The 22,439-nt window shown below is 38.9% G+C and overlaps 1 protein-coding gene across 1 annotated transcript; it reads right to left on the bottom strand.

Moving 5' to 3' along the window:
* Positions 1 to 12,742: 12,742 nt before the first annotated feature.
* Positions 12,743 to 20,908, bottom strand: pwwp2b (PWWP domain containing 2B). The gene is made up of 3 exons (XM_023842137.2): positions 20,578 to 20,908; positions 16,082 to 17,694; positions 12,743 to 14,152 (listed from the first exon to the last, which is right to left on the bottom strand). Exons 1-2 carry the CDS (start codon positions 20,715 to 20,717, stop codon positions 16,083 to 16,085), a joined length of 1,752 nt encoding a protein of 583 aa, XP_023697905.1. The 5' UTR covers positions 20,718 to 20,908; the 3' UTR covers positions 12,743 to 14,152; position 16,082.
* Positions 20,909 to 22,439: the final 1,531 nt, after the last annotated feature.

The following is a 22,439-nucleotide window of genomic DNA, read 5'->3' as shown; positions in this document are numbered from 1 at the left end:
AATTTAGATTAAGAACATTATACTCAGCTTTCTGTTACACCTCCTTGCCTGCTTTGTTTGTTTCAGCACAAGCTCAAAAATTGTTTGCAAACGCCCACACGATATTCCTCCATAGAACAAGGAGGCTTCTGCTCCAAATATAACTATGCATGACTCCAGTTCTGACATTTTGCTGTTTTCAGTTAAAATGATTAAAGAATTGATTATGTCGCTTAGTAACAACCTCCACAAATACAAAGCCTATTTATACCCCTGTCAAGCTAACCACATTGGCTTGTATTCCTGTAACTACAAGACAGAATTATGTTATATTGAAGTTAAATGATGTACGATGAGTCAAATGGTTTGCTCAGTTAAGGATGGATTAGGATAGATACTTTTGGGAGTGTTGCTTTACTTAAATTGAAGTGAAACAAAAACAAATAATTATGTCAAACTTTACAATTACTTATTAAATATTAATATTTATAAACATGCACATATACAGAAATGCTCAGAAAACCGCCCTATGATCATATAAACCCAACAACATCCACAGCGTCTTTAAGAGCCACAGCGTCAATTACTGTGATCCCAGGCTGGTGCTTGGAATACAAGCATGTCCATGTAGTTGCTAGTATATCAATGCTCATTCATTCATTAATATTGCATAATATGCCCATCTTCTACAGTTATGTGCAAATGATACTAACAGATACAAAAAATTATATTTAGTCCATCATGGTGAAAGAACTAGTTGTGAGAGAACAATGATAACAATTTTAAGTAAAATGAAAAAAAGTCTTGTTTGTTGCCCTGGAAACAGTTTAGGTTTGAGTCCCTAGATTTCCCTGCTGTCCTCAATGAAACATTTAGTAGTTTTTATTACTGGACGTGAGAGATGGAGCAGGAAACAACGCAGGATGGGGCAGCAACACATTGCAGGGCACACTCACCATTCAGTGATTCAGCGTAAACACCCCCCCCCCCCCCCCAACAACAACAGGGAGAACAGCCACCGCAGAGAACCCTGGTCCCAGAGGTGTGTGTCAACGGTGCCAACCAGCAAGCTACCACGCCACCCCAAGAGAATTATCATATCTAATATTTTTTTTTTATTGTTTTAATTATACTACCCTAATAAAGGCAAGCAGTTTAAAGAATAAAACCTGAAATTTTAAACAGTCATACAGTATAGCAGAGGAGGACATAAGAGACATTGTTTAGTGTGTCCAGTATTATGGACATCGGAGGAGACGTCAAGTTAGAATAACATCTGTGTGTGCACTTCTCCGGCTTCACCATCTCCCTTTTAGGTTCTTGGTTTACACCCCAATGTATTCCTGCTAATAATACCCAGCTTACTCTTGCTGGACTGAATGAACCCCTTATGTGGAAGAAGACAGCTCCAAAAAAACCTATTTCAGCTGCAAAAAGTGCTTTATTTATGTCTGGGTTTTATGTTCTAATTTAGTATGTCATCCCAAATTTAAATCCATCCATCTCTCAATAGGTCCTACTCATAGATACGGGTCCTCCCAAGTTTGTTTTCATAATTATATAAGTATTGGTTTGGTTTGACTAAGGAAATTGTAATAGTGTCCAGCTTGATCTTGTTGTACTTAATGAACTGTGACTCCTTATATAAAACTGCTGGACTAAGTATTGGGAGGGTAGAGAGATATGAGTTGCAGAATGTGGTGCATCATAGGTTTGAGTTTAATTTCCTAATTCAGTATTTTCATCTATTTTCTATATTTGTCCTCTGCAGGGTCACAGGGGTCTGGAGCCAATCCCAGAAGCTTTGAGCACAAGGCTGGGAACAGCCCAGGATGGGGCACCGACCCATCGCACACTGAATGTGCACAAGGCTGGAAACAGCCCAGGATGGGGCACCGACCCATCGCACACTAAATTTGACAACCCCAGTTCACCTTAGCATGTTTTTGGACTCTGGGAGAACCCTGAACAAACCACATGTTATATTGGGGAGAACATGCAAACTTCACGCACATGGAGCCATAGCAGAGACTCAAACCCTGGCCCCTATGGCAAGCCGTTTTAGCATTTAATCAAGTCACACTCCTATCAGTAATTACATTTTAGATATTCACAATAGCTTTTCTCCTAGTCAAAATTGTATTCTTCCTAGTCAAAAAGAGCATTTGAGATATCCACAATGGCATTCTTCCTATCCACAATTGTCATTTCAGATATCCACATCGTCATTCTTCCTAGGAGAAATTATGTCACTTTTGCCATTCATGTCTATTGGGCTTTTAATTGAGATATCTACAATTATATTTCAAATATCCAGAATGTTCATTCTGGATATCTGCAATTGAATTCTTACTAGGAAAAACTCCCATTTCAGATATCTACAATCCAGTTGTAACTAGTCATAATTTTTATTTTTGTGGATAGGAATACTGCCATATAAAAGCAAAATACTGTAACTGCATATTTTATCAAAATTGAGTGATGACCCAAATTGAGTATCGTAGGCTCTGTTTCATCCTGTGGCAAAATACTTTAGTTTAATTATGCTTGATTTCGAAGAAAACAGAATGTTAAAATTAAAAGTAACAGCACAATCCACGCTAAAACCAAGGCTAATGTGCTTTTGTTCAGTTTCAGAGTCAGCAAAGTTATTGTGTTCTGCCTTTGTAGGACAGTATAGGTAAAGAAACATCTAGTCAAACTATATTCACAACGGTCTCCAATTTGCGGCCACTCAGCCTACTGGATGGAGCCACTGGTATGCGAGCAACAGATGCAGTCACCACTAGCCCCAATGCTAATGTTGTCGTCCTCGTTCTGCACATACAGAGGGCCTTGTTTCAGAGATAGAACAGTATTATGCCAAGTAGGTGATGGTAGCCCAAGGTAGGTGAATAGCCCAGGGGCAATTCAGATGTAGAGGGCGTGGTCTGGTCTGGGATGTATCTCTACAAAGATATATGGGATAGCTGCAGTGCAACAGATATTACAGAAACTTAGTTCAAGAGTATATTAGTATTTTCTGTGTGTCCAAACGAAGCAGGTTGGCAACCTAATTTGAAGGACCAATGACATCAGATCAATGGAGAGTTTTTGCTATGGTGCACGAGATATAACTGGTTGGGCGAGAGCTGGAGCACTGGTGCTTAGAGAACGACGCTGGAAAATGAGATCACAAGATGACCTGCCAGAAAATGCTGCCATAAGCTTCCGAGACGTTGTCACAAATTTCCAAAGCATCAGAAATGGCCTGCCAACTGCCATAGCTTCTCCAGGAACTTTAGGTGGCCTGCCAGCTGTTGTAGCTCTAATAAGCATCAAAAGTGCCCTGCCAGAAGTCACAGCCAGAAATTTTATGTTCGTCCCGGCTGCCTGAGCTAAAGACATCTCATCAATGTCAGGAGGTCACCGGCTTATTGTGGGATTCATGAATAAAGGCAATTTATCCAGGATCTGGTTTGTAACAAAGTTCAGTGCCTGGACTATAAGCCGGCAAAACCTCTGACCAGATTATGGTGGCCGGCTGTCCTCCCTTACAGTGCACTCCAGTGCGTCTGCTGCCAGATCCAGCTATTCCTGCACTGATAGTAGATCCACAGGGAAGCAAGTTGCAGTATTGTTGTAGATTTTCTGGTCGAAAAACCTAGTATAGTCTTACAGTATGTAAAATTCTTATTATTGACAGTTGTTTTTTTCTGTCTCTCTTTATTAACAAGGATACAATCTTTTTTTTTTTAATGAGAGTGTTTTTATCTCCCAGCCGATTATCTGGTACAGGATGGCAGGTTGCCTGGATCCTATTCCAGCAGGCGTAGGATAGAAGGCAGGGCAACAGCCTTTATGGGATTCCAGACCGTTGCAGGGCACATGCTGTAGGCAAAAATGTATGTCTTTATGTTGTAGACGTTGGTGTAACTAAATACAGCAGTACTAAATTCTGAAGTTGCAGTTTTAAAAAAAATCCACAAGGTGGCAGAAACTGAACTATTGAAGACAGTGAAAAACCACACATAGTATTGTACATGTTGATCAAAAAATAAAAATAAGGGTGATATAAGTATCATACTGTTGTAAAAAGCACACATCTAGTTTAGAAGTTGTTTAGATTTAGTCTAATCCGGTTTTATGTGAATGAGAAATATGATATCAAAGAATCTTTCTGAAGTAGCCTTCTTCTGACTTATTGTATCTTGAGCTTTCTGTTCCCTAACTGAATTGAAGCAGACTGTTAATTGGCATCTGGAATTTCATGGTGTCCAAACGAAATGGCTTTTTATTTTATAAAGATACTGTGTGATATTTTTCCACCAATATTTGTTATTCTTGGTGTGTTGTGGAAATATATTTACCTACCTCTATGTGTGAATGTATGTATTAAAGCTATATTTTCAGGACCGGTGTTTAGCTGGCTAATGCAACCTAAGCATCTCCAACCACGCACAAGCTGGGAGTTATGTTGTGTTTAGATTAACTGATTTATGCTTTGCATGTGTTTTCACTCACTTTCTCTGTTTAATGTGTATGGCCTTGTTCAAGGGTCCAAAGGTAAAATTGACCAGGTAAAACTGTTGACCAGTTCTTAGGTAACAAATGGGAAGTAGATTAAAACCACTTCATACTGATGTAACCTCAATTAATGAATTTACACATATTTTTATTGCATTTGTTGGTTACAATTTACTATTAAATATCAAGGTACAATTTTTCAGTTCAAGCACTGATAAACAACTAGGTTGTCTAACTCAGTTCCTGGTTGTGCTAGCCAAATAATTTTAATAAATTTCCTGATTACATTGAAAAATTAATGCTCACACCATATGTACTTGATATTAAAAGATATGTGATAATGATCTGAATAATTTAGCACTGATACTGAAGCTGAAGCAGAGTGCTGCACACACTGTAATTGTGGATGACACATCTGGGTTTTCTGCTGTTTTAAAGTAAAATGACAGGCTTGTTAATGTATTTGGCATCAGATGTGATTCATATGGCTCCAGTCACTAAAATGTCAGAAGAATCTGCATAATGTTCACAGATGTCCATTTCGGTTTCACATCTGAATGTCAATAAAGGAATAACAATGGGTTTCGCTCCAATTCAGGAATGACGGTATTATTTATTATGCATTCATTTGGTACAATACCAGTTTATACTACCAAAAAGTCATGGAATACCATTGCTGGATTAATATAACAACATTAGACAATCAAATAAGAAGAAAAACACACAGTGATGTGCAGAATAGGAGCGAAAAACCATTGGAGAGGGCCATAGATTTTCCACCATCTTTTTGAAATAAAGGCATTGAGCTGTTAATTGACTGATCAGAGAGTCAGAAAAGGGTAATTTCTAACAAATGGAATCTTACATAACAAAAGCAACATCTGCTCATGGGAGAGGGGAAAAAAGCTTATGTGGTATAATTATCCTCAAAGCAAGCATATGCATAGAACTACAATATATTACGTCTTGTATTTAAAAATACATGGACAGTAAGGCCAAGAATATTACTCTCCGAAATGTTTCACACAGCTTAGGGGTTAGGCCTGGCCACGCACACACACAAACAATGATGGCAAATAAACTATTATTAAATAAAATTATTAAAAATGTGATTATTTTAATTTATTGTCATATAAAACCCTGGGGAGTTGTTTCGGGTATGTCCAACCTGGGAGGAGGCCCCGGGGCAGATCCAGGACATGCAGAGTCCCTCGGCTGTCCTGGGAACGCCTTGGTATTCCTCTGGAGGAGCTGGAGGAGGTGGCTGGCGAGAGGGAGGTCTGGGCATCCCTGCTTAGACTGCTGCCCCTGCGACTCGACCCCAGATAAGCGGCAGATAACATGTTTACATTATTTTTTTAATATTTCTGAGGATTGCAGTTTTGAAATAGGTCAGCTCCTATCTCAGCCACCCCTCCTTCATTCCTCTGTTTTTTTTTTCTATTCACCTGCAATTTCTTCATGTCCCATAGTTGGAATACCTGTGGGGGGGGAAATTTCTTTGTATAGTATTACGGAAGGGACAAATACAACCAAGGATAATTTATGTAGAAATAAATACAGCAGAATAAGTGGACAATGACATAAAGCAAATTGCTGTGTACTTGTGCTATGCACTTCCTGGAAAGGGCTCCAGACACTGTGACCTTGAACTGGGCAGGTGATTATGGAAAATGGATAGCTAGCGATTGTCTTGGTGACGTGTCGGCTCACTGGTCAGCACCATCACCATACACTTCCAGGGATGGGGGTTTGAATCCTGCCTCTGCTCTGTATGCAGAGTATGCATATTCTTCCCATATATTTGTAATTTATAAGCACCTACACAAGAATAATGATGCAGAAAGGATTACAATAGCAATAATGATACTTGATTAACCCCCGTGGGGAAAATCTCTTTTCGCTTCGCCCCGCCTTGCTCTACATGCAGTTGAGATCATGCCTGGTGGTCACAGCAAATGGGCATCCGCCTTGCAGCACCCAGGGAGCCGTAGGTTAAGGGCTTTGCTCAAGGGTCCCTGGATATGTGGCTATTCTGCCAAGGCCGGGCACGAATCATTGACCTTTTGATCACAGGCACAGAGGCTTAGTCTGCTGAGCTACACACCGCCCCCAGTACACTGAGGGTGTCAAGGATGAATGCTCACTGATGCAAGATTATTATTTCTCTTCATCGAACAAGAACAGGGAGCTCTAATTTGCAAAAGTGTACAACATGAAGGGCTCCAAAAACACTTTTGACAAATCAATAAGCCAAAACATTTGTGGCTTTGAATCATCAACACATTAAACCATCACCACATCTATTTTTGAATGCATATAATGCTATGAATGTTTTGTATGGGAAATGCACAAATGTTTTAGGGATATTTTTTTACCATTTTGCATGGGGATCCTCTCGGGATTCTGTTCCTCTCCTCCAGTCTGAAGACATGCAGGTAAATTAACTGGTGTCTCTAAAACTTCATATAGCATATGACTTTGTGGTTGTATCCTACAAAGGACTGGCACCCCATTCAAGGACTAATGACATCCCATGACCCAGATTAGGAGTGTTTATCAACACCAAGGATGCAAAAATAGTTCTTGTGTTCTACAAAAACGGTATTGCCAGCTTGATTCCACTTGAATGATTGATTGACGCATTGGGATTGTTCTCGTTGGCGAAGAAGCAACTAATGCATTCTTAATATTTGGGGTTGGAAAACCAAAAACTAGGACTGTTTACCATGCTTCATACTTCTGTTCTTGAGCATTGAAACTGTACTTCGATGATGTCAAACAGGTACGTGAAAACAAAAATTGTCAAGTACACATATTAATACATACCCCAGGTTTCGTTGTTGACAGACCGATGATTTAGTATCTTGCTCTAGATTTTGAATGCTGCCATTGAGTTATACACCTTTTCTTACCTGAATCTGATCTGAAATGTTGTATAATTGACTCACATAAAGATATACGGGAATTTAAAGTGAAGTGAAGACATTTATAGGAATATGGTTTTTGTTGGAGAATGGCAAAATGTGCCTTTGGAATTCTTCACTTGAGCAAAAGAGCGGTGAGTTAAGAGTCAGGGATTGTAAGGAACTGTGTTCAGGTTTCCTCCTGTATAAGTCAGCATTCCTTATTAGGGCATGGAATGTGAAACACAAGCGAGGTGTAAGCCAGCATGTGGTACAGCATAGTACTCCCTTTCAGCTAAAGCAAACAAATGTATGCACACACTCACACTTCAGGTCAACACTGAAAACCCCAGAGCCACACTGAAATATCAACCTGAAAACAGTACACAAACATCCCATTATTCTATTAATTCTAGGTTTCTTTTAATTAATTACTTTTCTTCTTGCACTGAAGTCTCCACACCAATTCAATGGATAAGATATCAGTAACGCTAAGCTTTGCGATGCTTCATAAAGTGCGCTGCATCTTCGCGTAAGTTGATCTCTGTTCACCAGCTCTCCCTAGCTACTACATAGTTTACCGGGTACAATACTCAAAAGAAACAATGACAGTATCTCAATCATACCCACATTCCAGTATTTCCGCTGTAGATACCATTTAATAGCATGTTAGCTTAACCTCTCCCCTATTATCAGGAGGGTGAAGTTTTAGCACGCTGTCACTGGCTCACATTAATGTAATATAAACAATCGCACAGCATCAAGAGAGCACTCATTACCCTAAACCTACTGGATTAATCCTTTGTGTTGTAGATGACATCTGCACAAGGAATGGAAATTATCTGAAATTATAGGGACAACAACAGAAATATGTTTATGAAAGGGATTCATTCAAAAGCAGGAAGTCAGCTACACTTTCTGATATTAATATACCAACACATGTATTGTTAGCTTATTGGACAAATGATCTGAGCAGTTTTTTTTTCATAGCAGCGTTAAATTTACACACTTCACCATTGAAAACAAGATTGCTTAATTAAAACTTGATACAAAAACAACGTAATACGTGCATTATACTTTCATCCTTTTAACCTGTGAAATTGGATAATCTTCTCAAAATGTATTCTTTACAGAAGTTATAGGAATGATGGCTGTTTTCCGATGACAAATTCAGTCTCTCCCCCTTTTCCTGAATGCTGAGGCACATAGGACTCATTCAGCTGAAAATGTGTATGAACAAGCAGAGTGACAGACTGTGTTAATGAGTAACCAGCTGAATAATCTGTCTGTCACCTCCCCCCCAGCTCTAATTTACTGTAGATAGCCTGCAATTCTGCTCCTCCACACGAAAATCTATAGTTTTACGAAGCTTTATGTCTTCAAGAGAATCTAAAATAATCATTTTAAACATATCTCAGATTTAAAAGTAAAAAAAAAGGATTTGTTATGTTCATGTCTAAGTGTTTTTACTTTCATTGTATGAAATAAGCCTTTGTAGTCTGATACTCCTGGGTAGGACAAGGAACATGTTGTACCAAAAAATACTAGTGTGATAGACTAATGGGTATATATATATATATGGTAAATATATATATATATATATATATATATATATATATATATATATATATATATATAAATGGTCAATGTACTAAACATAAACTCTCCATTGAAGGTCTACATTCCTTGAGTATTGAATATTTCCTGCAAAACAAGTCTCTTTAACTATGAACATATTCAACTTCCTTGATGCTATAAAAAAAAGGAGCTTGCTTGTTTAATTTCAGACATGCTGCCCGTGAGCAATTCTTCAGAATTCTGCGAGCGAGGCACAGCCACACTTACAGGCACATATAATGAAAAGCTTTTGTTTATGTGTGAATTCAACCTGGTCATTCAACTCGGAACCGAAAAGTGTGTCCCCTGAGGGGGAGGATTGAAGGGGTCACGTTAGAACGGAGGCCTGCTAACAGATGTTCATACTATTTTCTGATGCAGTGTTTCCCAAACCCGGTCCTTGGGGAACCACAGACAGCCCACGTTGTTGTTGTCGCTCCCACCCCCTCCCCGGCCAGACAGTCCACGTTTTTTGCTCTGGCAGAAACGTGAGAGGAAGCAAAAACGTGGACTGCCTTTTAATGGTTTTATGAACAAATCATTGGTCAGATAATTAGGAAAAAAAAAAAACAATTCACTCCCGGTATCTGTGCCACGATTTCTCATTGCCGCACTGAACTGTTGGGGGGTGGCTAGAAACCTGCAAATAGGGAAATTCATGTATATTATATCGTCGTCTTGTATGCAAAGATAAAATAAAAAAAATGTGTTTGATATAAAATTCAAACTAACATGCCTTGGTGCTCAAAATTTTTCAAAATACCTTCTAGCTATTTGCTGTTAAAATCGTTGCTGTTTTGCAGTTTTGGGTTTGGCCCTTTATTTTATTTATTTACAGTGGTACCTCAGAACTCGAACTTAATCCGTTCAGAACTCCAGATCGAAACCTACAAAGTTCGAGTTCTGATTGAATTTTCCCCATAAGAAATAATGGAAAACCAATTAACTGGTTCCCGGCCCCAAACAATTACACCTAAATATGTTTTTTTAGCATTTAAACGCAAAATGAACCGGATAAAACAAGAAGAGCATATACTGTACTAAACACATCTAAGCACGTTTATCAAAACAGTAATTTGTAAAGTAAGAAAATAAATGTATCCAAACAATGTGTAAAGTTAAAAAAAAAAAGTGTCCTGCCCCAATCGTCACCTCCTTCCGTGTGCCACGCCCCCTCGTTAACCCCATGTGGAATCCCCATGTGATGAGCTGTTTCTGGTTGTTGTCATGAGTCCTCTGTATTTCGTCCACGTTTCAGTTTGCTTCCCCAGTCCGGTCATTGTATTGTCCATCTGCGTTTTGCCTGCCTTACCTGTAATTAAACCCCGTATTCTCCGATACCCTGAAGTCTGCGCCTTTGTCTCCGTTCCGTCCCTGTTCCGCAGAACAATATTATTATAATTAAATGTATTAATGGTTTATTATTAATATTAAAATAAGAAATCTTTATTTTAAAATGTATTTTATTATATAATAATAATAATCACTGTTATTGTCTATCATTGTCTAAATGTATTTTTACTGTCTAAATATATGTATTCAGCTATAGTGTAAACATGCACGATGCTATCACAACGAATGCAAAGCTGACACTGAAGCCTTACCCTTTGTTTCCGCTGAGAGACGTGCCGAGTGACTCATTTCCTCACGTGTACAAGTTATCTTCACGGTTCACGGTTTGACTTATGAAATTCAGATCGAGTTCTAGGTAATTTTTTTTTCGAACTGGTTGGTTCGACTTTTAAGAAATTCGAGTTCTAATGAGTTCGAGAACTGAGGTACCACTGTATTTATTTTTTACCCAGGAGTGTGTTAGAAGCACTTGGGATAATGCTTTCAACCCTATAGTAACAGGTAAGGGGGAAACAAAAGCATTTAAAAATAAATAAATAAATAAATAAATAAATAAATAAAAGTCAGAGCCCAAAAATAACAATGTATCCTTGGGCAGACAGCAGCATAAATGACCTTGTAAAAATTATTGCATTCTTTGTGAAACAGACCTTCCTCTGGGAAAAACAATATTACTCAACTACAACTTTACTTAATACCAAAGAAATGTCTACAGAGACAGGTTTTAGACTTTTTCCCATAGTGCACAAATGATGTTTGTTTGCATGGGATTTCATATGTGGTCTATTTTTCCTCAAAAAGGCAATGCTGTTTAAATTGGTCCTACCATTCCCGTAACTCAGGATTATTTAATCACTTGGGTGTTCTTTGTGTGTACTTCTCATCCATGTTAATCATAGTAAAGTTCTGCAATTAGACATACCATTCTCAATAAGGGCATACAAATAATTTTTTTTCCCCCTTTATATTCTATAAATCATCCCTATTCTATCCAAACTACCATCACCTATCCCCTCACCAAATGCATGTATGAATATTTTGGCGCAACGCATCAGTCTCTGTGGCACAGCGTACCAACCCTTGCGTGCATGTGACTCTCTCCTGAGTATGTGAAACAGCTCTGGGACTCATTTTCCATGCTCTTAACCCAGGGGCAGCTGAGCCTGGGGAGGAAGGGTAAGCGCAGGAGATCTTGATTAGTGACTAATTTAATTAGCCATTATTCCTCCGTTGTTGGTGGGAACAGACGGCCTGGGTGTGCCGAGAGGCCCAGCCTGCAGTATCTCACAATGCACGGCACCGCAGTGATTCTCCCTTTGGCAATGTTCATCCTGCCAGCCTGATTTCTGCATTTTTTTTTTTTTTTTTAATTCTGCTGCAAGATACTTTTTATTTCTTGAGTCAGATCCAAGCTGAGTTCTTGGGCTTGTGGCTCAACCAACCCTCATCTTAAAAAAAAAAAAAAAAAAAAAAAAAAAAAACAGGCTTGCTTTTCAAACCACGAGTTTAATCACAAAAGGCTATAAATGCGACACACAAGCAATAATCAACATCTCTGCTTAAATCAAGAGTAACTGACGCACAGCCCCCCCTCTTTATCTCGACAGATAATAATCCAACTGAAGATTAAAAACGTTTAAAAGCATCTTTGCTCTCTTGCAATGTACACACCCATGTATTGCCCCATAGTACATCCATGAAGGTTTATGGCTCCATCCCGGGAATTCCTCTGACATAAACATAGCCTAACGACACCGCAGATGCCATGCCACAGGCCAAAGCTATCAGCACAAAGAGGTTCAGTCTCTCAGACAAACAAAACTTAACAAATAATATGTATGTATGAGAGAGTGTGTCACGGCAAGAGGATGATTTAGGTTTGACACAAACAGCTGAGAACTTTGACCAGAATATGACTTGTAAACACATCAAATGACCATCATGTCATTAGTATGTTACTAGCTCGTTTCAGGTTAAAGAATGGTGACGTACGATTTAGTTAATCATGTAGCATCAATCTGTAAAGGCAGGGGCCTAAAGCTCAGCAAAAAACCATTACCTAACAGTTGGAATCTTAAACCACATTAAACGTCTGGTGCGATTGGAAAAGCTCAACAGATGCAAAACATCCTGTTAAAATATGGTTGTCTTTCTCTGGGGTCAATCCAATTCTCCAAATGTATGCAAACTGACTAACATCTCTGTTTATCTAATGAAATGTAAAAATATTGAAACAGTTAGGTAACAGCTTGGACAAGTACTTAATCAGATGGCCAAAATCTCACTTTTAGTGTGGTTGCATCTACTTTGCAGGTCTCAGGGAAAAACAAATATGAATGTAGAATGCTACAATCAAGTTAGAAAACAGTAGTACACCAGACTGAGTATTGCTTGTATATTTTATTTTATATACAGTAAATAAAAAACAGCCCACTAAATTGACCGAGGCAAGCCACAATGAGCTGCCACGTCGCTTAAAAGCAATTTCACGACGTCCGCAAAGTCCTCATCAAATGACAGAGGAGGAGAAGACAACTGAGTAACCCCAGTATCGTCTTTGCACTGGGAGAGAGAAAAAAAAAATTGAGGGGAACAAACAAAAAGAAAAAATGCAATACACAGAAACTGATGCACCGAGGCCCACCAAGGGCTGTACAGTATACAGTAAGATTTCAATCACACCTTCTGCTTCCCTTGCCATAATACACTTGCTTGGGACTTTGTTGAGTGGCAGATCTGGAGCACTACACCCCCCCCCTTCAGAATACACCAGTGTTGAGTTCACAGTGTTCTTTCAATGGTTCGTTTAAAGCTTTAATAAAGATGTGATGCATAGGATATCATTAACACTTGGTTGATTTGTCCAGTGGTACTTTGTGAAAGACAAGACAGTCTCAATTACTGCATTAACACATTATAGGCAATCACCCCAAAAAAGGTTCCGGTGTTCAGTTGTACTCCATGCAATGCTGTTGTCTACCAATATGGTGACTGTCCAGTTAGTGTTGCCACAAAAAATAATAATAATATTGGTCTACAGCAGGCCACCAAGGCAAAGATAAAGTGCTTTCTCTTTCTGAGTCATTAAATAATTAAAGTGAGCAGAATTGGATATTGACGATATCTTACCAAGCAAACTAAAAAAAAACAATTACTACAACATCTGGACAAAATCTGAGGGTGACAAGCTCCTATTTTGCATGTAAAGGAGGAATACATGGCTAAGAAGACTGCAATTGAGTAAAACAATACTGCATATGGTAAGACCCACAGCATAGTATCAGTAAAACAATCGTTCACATTTCATTTTTCTAATGGGAAGAGTGACAACCATACAATAAGACAATTAGTCATTTGTGGACATACAGTTGTGTCTTTTAAAAGGATGACACATGGATAACTCAATTCAACTGACTCATTGGTGCTGGAGGTGAACAGTCATTCAAATCCAAGGGAAAACAGCAGCAGTATGTAGTCCTAAAAGGTTGACTAAAGTGTTGTATGGAATAAATACATTCTGATCTGTAGTGTCACTATTCATTCTATTGCAATAATGTAAATTTTCATTTTTTTTTTTTTTTAAAAAGGAATCGTTTCCAAATAGTCCTTGAGATGCCAAGTGCAGGCATTGCTCCCAAACCTGGACACACGTTCACCTGAGTGGACATTTTCCTCCATGTTGCAAACTTCAATCATAGTGTTTCCGTGACAACAGCAGGAACTCCACCTTTCCCAAGGTGTGGCGCCACAGGAACTGAGTGTTACGACGACTGGCTGTCCAGCTTGAACTCCTTTTGAAGGAGGGAAAGAAAGGATTAATCCACATGGGAACCAAGGCATGCATTTTTTTATATTACTATTAGACAGCTCAGTATACAAGGAAAGCAAAGGAGTTTCCAAAACTGCAGATCCATTTAATTACAGCTGTAACAAAGAAAAAAAGGCATAAATCAATCCTCATTTTGTCTCTGATAGAAGCCTGAACACATTTTGTATAAATATAATATAAACCTCTTGGGAGTCAATCTTTTGCAATCTGGAAAGGTAAAATGGCCATTATGTGGATATTTCTCCTTAAAAAAAATCTCTGGAAATTTTTAGAGGAATTATGGCACAGTGCAATCATAGTCAGAAAAAAATATGATTTTTAAACAGAGGAGCCTATAATTCAGCTTATCTGGACTGTGTACCCAGAACTGGATATATGTATTGCTTGGATTTTACTAGAGATGCACCGATCTGATATTCGTGTAGCAGCCATACGTGAACGATCCACGTCCGATACTTTCTTATTTAGTTTTTGACAGTCTCTAAAGAGATAGATTTAACATGCAATAGGAGCCATTAGCACAATGAATCGCACGACAGCTATTTCCCATTTTAGATGTGTTTTTGCAGCATTCAAGCTGTTAACGCTGCCGTTCCGTTTTTTGCCTCTCAGTGGGTGTGAGGGCAGTGACTTACGCCAGCTGTGACGTCATGCGCATACCCTTCGCAGTAGAAGGGGAGCGTAAGAACATAAGAGGGTGACGATCTGGGACCATTTTGCGCTTTGAACGGCAACTAGTAGCACAGCGATTTGCAATATTTGTAAAAACAAAGTTTAAAGAGGTGAAAACAGCGTGGAAAATGGCATTAAAAGTGCACACAAATGTGTGAAACAATGCGAGTAATATGAAAAACGCAATGGATGATTTGGGAGTTGCCAACTTGGGCTGTTTGCGGTACAGATTGTGAAACACGAGGGCTGCAATCGCAGCGGAGCGTAAGTGACGTTGTTGCCAGTCAGAAAAATTGAGAGACATTTTAAGCATTCACCACTTTCATATATTCTATTGTAAGATATTCCAATTGAACTGCAAAATGCCTCAAAAACACTTAAAACAAGACAAACAAATGGGGTGGAATAGTACGTTATGCATGTTTCTAGTAGCCTAAAGGATTTTTCATCTGATCGTGACTGAAAAAAATGTGGATCGGCCCATCTCTTAATTTTTACTGACATAATAAACAGAAACAATGATTTAATGGACAGAAGACATCCTACTTGAGTTAGGTATCTAAAGTAGCAGTGCAATTTATTGAATATAGTGAATTATAAAAACTTTCTAGATTAGTGAAAACAAAACCGCAGTCAGAAAAACAGGCAAAATAAGAGCAGTCAACTACCTTATTGAGGTGTAGGTTGTAAACAATATTCTGAATGTGCTACAATGAAGCTTACGTATAAAGTTCTAGTCCAATATAAAAATAAAATCAATTAACTCATTATCCATTCTGAAAGCAATACAAATATAAGATTTGCAACTGTACAAGTATTAACTTCCAAAGCGAGTTCTTTTATATTTATATATATATATATATATATATATATATATATAGTTTATTTAATTGAACCAAAACATTTTAGATAAATTGAATAAAGCAGGTGTATTGATACAGAACTGTTAAAAGTTTTTTAAATAATCTAAGGTCTTACCAATTCACACTGATGTGAATGAGACTAATCAGTATTCACTAAGGGTATTAAAAAGGAATTGGCAAAATTTCATTTTTTCTTCAGTTCCTATTAGATTTAGTCATTTGAATCATGTCAGAAGTAGGCTATCAGTTTAAGTTTGAGTTCTTTTTTTATTATTAATAAGCTGATAAGGACAGTAATAGTGCCCATACTGAAACTGGTCAACTCAGGAGATGGTAAAGGAGTGAAGCAGACTCACCTTACGTTTCACCGTGAGAAATGAGAGAAGTGATTTCTGGAGTCATATGACCCACGGCCTTCGCTGCTTCAACAATAGCCCTGCGATACATCCCTTTCTTCTTGCGGTTAAATCGGGAGCGAAAAAATTCACGAAATGGGGAGAGTTTGGAGACCGAGAGTTGGGAGGTGGTAGGGGAGCCAAACCAGGACACCTTGGCTTCAGGCCATGAGGACTTGGGTTCGCTGCCTGCCTCCCTCCGACTACTACTGATGCTGAGGATGCGAGCAGGCCACCACGGGAAGCCGTGGATCTTACCCCACACCACATCACCCACGGCAACCGCGTGTCCTTCCTCAGTTACGCATTTGGTCATACTACGAGTGTGAAGTCGCACTGTCAGCGGAGGAACTGTCTTATTCTCATCTCTAGATGAAGATGAGACAGCAATGTCTTCTCCAGGAGCAAAGTCGCACAGCTCTGGAGATGTTCCATCAGAACTAAAGGACTTTGACTCATCTAAGCTATCACTGCTACAGACTGACAAGCTGGAGGAGTCAGCTTTCCTCTTCCGGAAATTTATTAGAAGGGTAAGGTCTCCATGCCTCTCCAGCTCCTCACCTTCCCCTGAACTCCCTGACGACAGTTCCAATGAGCTCTTCTCTGCAGAGTCTTCCGAATGTCCCAAAGCGGGACCCTGAACTCTGGAACTTCGCCTGTGCTCCCCACCCACTAGCTCTGCCTCGTAAACCGAAAGACTGTCGTCTTCAGCCGCCCTCGGTCTCAGTCGAATCTTTGGGGACGTAACTTCCCGTTCAGATGGCAGAGGTCTCGTCAATTTGATTTTCGGAACAGTTGAAGCTGCGCTGGCTCCTGACCTTTCGAGCCGCTCGGGGCTCTGGTCATGAGTGCCCAGCCCATTCTGTATCAATTGTTTGGGGCAAAAAGGTTTGACTGAACCATGCACCCTGGAGGGGATTTTCATAACTTCACCTGTACCCTGAGGCGTGCTATATGAAATCTTGATAACTGGACTATGAGGAACTATCTCAGAAGGAAACTTTTCCTCCTCCCTTTTGTCCTTCCTACACCTTTTATTCTCATAGTTTGTAGTTTCATCACGTTTTTTGGGGTCTTTCATAATGTCAGCATCTTCTTTCTTGACCGTTTTGGATGACTGTCCATCTCGACTGTCCTCATCGCTGTTCAATGTGTTCTTGCACTTTTCGCACAGCACCTGTCGAGGGCGGAGTCTGATGGTGCTGATGGTCATCCTGCCTGTCTCACGGCTCCGCCTCTTCTTTCGCTTAATTAAACGTGGTGGGGGCTGAGGGACCCACTGGCCATAGCTGTGCCGTACCCATAAGGGCTGGGGAAATGGGGCTCCTTCAAAATAAGGGGGATAAGGAAACTGGCCTGTGGGGACTGGACTAGGGGCAGGGACTTGGGTTGGGGCAGTTTCAGGACCTGAACCAGGCTCTCTCTCTGGTAAAGTATTTTCATCCCTTGGTTGCTGCTCTGGTTGACTAGATGGCTTCCAACAAGGGTCCTCGGTTAAGACATCACTGTTGGACCTTTGAAGAGGCGAGTCGTCTTGCTTGGATGTGATATCTTGAAGACAAAACAAGCCAGTCCTGTTCAAAAAGGGAGGAGGGTACTTAAGTTTTTAAAAAGTCTTTGAACAAACATTTATTTACACTACTTCATACATCAATTCAATCTTTGAGCAAAAAATTTTCTCCCCCGCGGAATAAGTAACAACCACCATTCCTCACATATTAAGGAAACTTCTAGCAAAAAACCCAAAGTGTGTTTCAGTACTTAAGCAGTATCTGGAATAATTCCAAAACATCATATGTTAACGGCAGCCAAAAACCCTTTATGGAATTTTTTTTTTTGGCATTTCTCAACCCTGGAAACAACCTCACTGCCTTTTGTTGGACCTGTTGTGTGCAATGACAAGGCATTCTCTCCTATTATTGCACTGCAATACTGTCAGCATCAAAGACAGTTTTATACCAAATTATACCAAAATCCATCAAGATACTTTGGTTTGGATGGAATTTCACTGGAGCACAAAATGTTTATGAAAATTAAATGCAAGTTTTTCCTTGTAGAATAGGCAGTATTTTCAATATTAATTTTTTTAAATTTAACTGATGGGATACTTTGTTTATATCATTTTATATTCTTTCAAGATTAAACACTAAATACATAATAAAATAAGGTACAAAATTTTGCTGCCAAGGAAACAGACGGGAAGGTACGGGAGAACAATAAAGGCCGCATTTATGCAGAAAAACAGTTCTAACATTTATATTAAGTAATAAAAAGAACAGGAAAAATTCTAGTTGGTAGTATGACAAAATCTCCCCAAATGTGAGCAGAAAGCTAAATATGCAAGTTTATTTGTCTGCAAAACATATGTCAATGTACCTTTTACAGGCAAGTGTAAGCACGCTGTGGCAGCACTTGTTAGACTGGTTTGGTGGTTTTACAACTTGGAAGGCTAGAATAAACAGTACCAACTCGAACCTCCTATTTGTCTTTCGCATTTATGATTATTCACAAAGTCTATAAACTTCTGATGGTCTAAAGAACCTTAGTAAGGCACCGAAACTGTCAAAGATCTATTCCCAGGAACATTTCTTGGGTTCGATGGTAATAAGCCAAAAAATGACAAATCAATGGATTTGGTTTTTCCTCAGGGATATGCAAATCTGGACTGTGGAATGACCACTAATTTAGAATGTGATTAGCCTTAACACTCTGCCAATGACTCATTTTAAAACAAAACCACATCTCCAAAGCTATAAAACGTCATAGGTTTTGCTGCAGAAGATCACCTGAATACATACTGTTCATGCTAACAGACTGCTAGAGTGGGGGCTGGGACACTTGGCTGCCAAGGCATTGTGTGCTTCTTGCTACAAAAAAGAACTGCACACTCAATGTGGATGTTTTCTATTCCCTCATCACAAAACTATCCTCTTCAAAATACTGACACCACATTGGTCCAGCTACCATATTAAAAAGAGATAGCACACTTTAAATGACAGCTGCAGCTACAGTATAGTAGTATTTCTGTTCTGTCACTGTTCAGACAAAAGGCAACAGGATGCCCCTAAAACCCCCTCCATCTTTTCAAACAAAACAACCCCATGAATCACTTGCAATCCAAAGAAACCCAGAGAGCTGACTTTATATCAACGTCTGTATTTATGTACTTGTGTATAGCAATTAATGAAGTACATTCTGGGTTGTACCAAAGCCCCATTGACATTTTACGAGATATAAAACTCATACTGTCTCATTTCCTTTTTATATACTTAAGGCCAAAAAAAAACAAACAAAAAGAATAGGTACTTTAAGTTTATGAAATAAAAGCATGTAAAAATACAAGCACATCACGGTTCAGATTAAAGGAACAGCATCACAAAAATTCAAAACAAATGACAATGAATAACAAATTTTGAAACTATAATATTAATTGTTGTAATACTGACCTTTTAAAGCTTGACCCCATGCACCATTGCTATTCCTTTTGTATGTGAAGTATGACTGATGGTAGTATTCAAAGGCAGCTAAACTCACTCAGGCTACATTGCTATACTAGTGCAACAAGGAAATTACATTTAAGTAAACCACCAGGGAATGCTGGTTTTCAAAAAAAGACATTTTGTGAATTAGTATCAATAAATGCTATTCTACACTTTAAGACTAAACTATACATTTGCACTAGCAAAATAAGAACCCCCCACACTGCCATATCCCTTAAAACCGAACCAACATAACCAAATTATAAAATAAACATTTTACTTAAGATAAAATAACTGTACAGTGTACCTGTGGTGATCGACATGCTTTACATTTATACATCGCCCCCCCCGCCCCCATCCCGCATGGTTTAGGAATTAGCTTTGCACAATGTGGAGAAACATAGAAACGTCAAAACGTCCAAAAACTCACCTTAGTCGCCTTTTCCCTTATAATTGAAAATGTGAAGATATTTTAAAGTTTGAGTGAACAATGAATAAGCGACACAAATGATTTAGCTAAGCTACAACTGGGGCTGTTTAATCCACCCTTAGGTAACTTGATGTATTAAAAAATATAAACAAACACGAATAATCCTGTAGCAGTTTCTTTAACAAAATGTGAATTAAACATCGACTGTATATAAGATTTTAATCGTCAGAATTTATCACATTTGCCAACTCAACCATTTTTTGACCTAGGTTATGCCCAATTTCCACCATAAGCTAATTGTGGTTTTATTTAAAAAAAAAAAAAAAAAAAACCAACACATATCGTTCACTAATCAAACTTCTTAATTGTACATTTAACGTGCCAGCTGCTGCCAAACGTTAAACTACATATCAGATTTAAATTATTTTGTTTCGGCTGATTAAGGCCTAGTGCTAACATCCTCCGCCGTCCTCCCTTTGTATAACTACAGGCCCACAAACCGGCTCCAAATTACTATCCAGCTTATAATTCGGCTACAAATCACTTACTTTTTGTTGCAATCGAGTAATATTCCCGTGTAGCTTCTGTCCCGGTAGCTAAGAGTCACAACCAGCGTGTCGTTAATGATCTGATCGATGGTGACCGGAATCTGGGAGCCGGCCCGCAGCTCCTCCGCCACAGCCTCCATGTTGCCCGGCTGAGTAGTCCGACTTGGCGCTGCTCAATCCCGGCTGCGAGAGCCACGTCGCCTCGGCCTAAGATCCTCCTCTCTCCTACTTCCAAACACGGGGAGGCTACACCAGGGCACAGAATGACGCCATCACCTCCACCGGAGCAATTACACCGAGACACTGAATGACGCCATCACCTCCACCGGCCCGGCTACAGCATGCCACTTAAAAGCATGCAATTATTACAAAAATGTAAAAATCTATCCATGATACCTCAAACTAGAATACAAGTAAATGTATTATGATGAAATTCATATCATTAAAACAAAACATCTTAGTTTCTATAAAATAATTACATTACAACAGGGCCGTCTTTGGTGGCACCTTCGCAAGGAGGACAATTAATTTTCTTTGCTGTATAAATAAATGTTCTAAAGCCACGGTATTACAGTAGATGGGTCGTTTGGATGGATATGTATACTATACATTGTTCATGTCTCGTTCTTGAGTTCGTGTTGCCTAATGCTCGATGCTTATGGCTTTCTTGAAAATTGATATGTCTATTATATAGATGCTTCGACTGAATGACGCAACATATGATGATTATTAAACATTAACATTTTTTGAACACAGAGGTTTTTATTTTAAGCTATGACTAACGACATCATTCGGTGTTTGAGAATTTCGGAATAAAGATACTGAATTACAGCGCGGCCCAGTCGTACGCACACCCTTTCCTTTTTTATTATTATTAGAAACACAGGTCGTCTGTTAGAGTACTCCAGTGTCATTAGGCTTTTATCAAAGTGTTAAATTGCTGTTCCGGCAACCCTGACCAACGGTGCGAAGACGAACGGATGTTTGTTTTGTTCTATAGTATTTGTCACAGATATTATGACCTTAATTATAGACCTGGGTCTCTTTCATGTGGCACAGTAATACTGTAAATTGCAGTTAAAATTGTTAACGTCTCAATTTAAATTTCCTACTAATGATGTGATTCACATAGTTATCAAATGTCATATTCAAAATTAATTAGGCAATTTGTTCAGGTAGCCATGACTGATCCTTAATCGTCCATCCAGTACCCTATGTCTTGCTGAGCCCCCATCCCATCCCAGGTATCACAGTAGACACTTTAATGCATTAAGGGAAATTATGAGGCACCGGTTTACCTAAGCGCCATTTTTGGACTGTAAGAGGAAACCATAGCAAACGGAGACAACATGTACGACCTACACTAACAGAGGGGCAGGATTGGGATCCCCAACCTGCAATGCCTAAGCATCCAACCACCCTGATTTTTCGAAAGACGTACTTATAGTATTCCTACGAAAAAGTGCCAGTCATTAATTATTATTAAAAACTGTTGGACATATATGCACATATTATGAGGTTGTGTTGTAGCAAATACTGTATGTTCCAGACATCAGTTACCTAATAAAATTCATATGAATTACTTGATATCGCTTCTCACTTAGAAAGTAGGCCTACGCATTAACAAATGCAGCGTCATAGTCTTAGGGCACAATAATTAAAAAGTCCACATCATGTTACAACAACCCCAAACATTATAGCCTTAGGACAGAATGATAAATAACAATGACAGATTGTATGGTTAAAAAACAAATAACTGTAATTTAATCATTGTTCATTCATCATAATCATAAATTGCTAAGACACGATTAAATAAACTTTTTATTCATACTGCTGATTGGTTAACTGTGGGGATAGAAGAG

This window comes from Paramormyrops kingsleyae, chromosome 3 (assembly GCF_048594095.1).
Source record: "Paramormyrops kingsleyae isolate MSU_618 chromosome 3, PKINGS_0.4, whole genome shotgun sequence".
Taxonomy (NCBI): domain Eukaryota; kingdom Metazoa; phylum Chordata; class Actinopteri; order Osteoglossiformes; family Mormyridae; genus Paramormyrops; species Paramormyrops kingsleyae.
The sequence above is the reverse complement of the archived record's forward strand: the minus strand, read 5'-3'. Positions and strand labels throughout refer to the sequence as shown.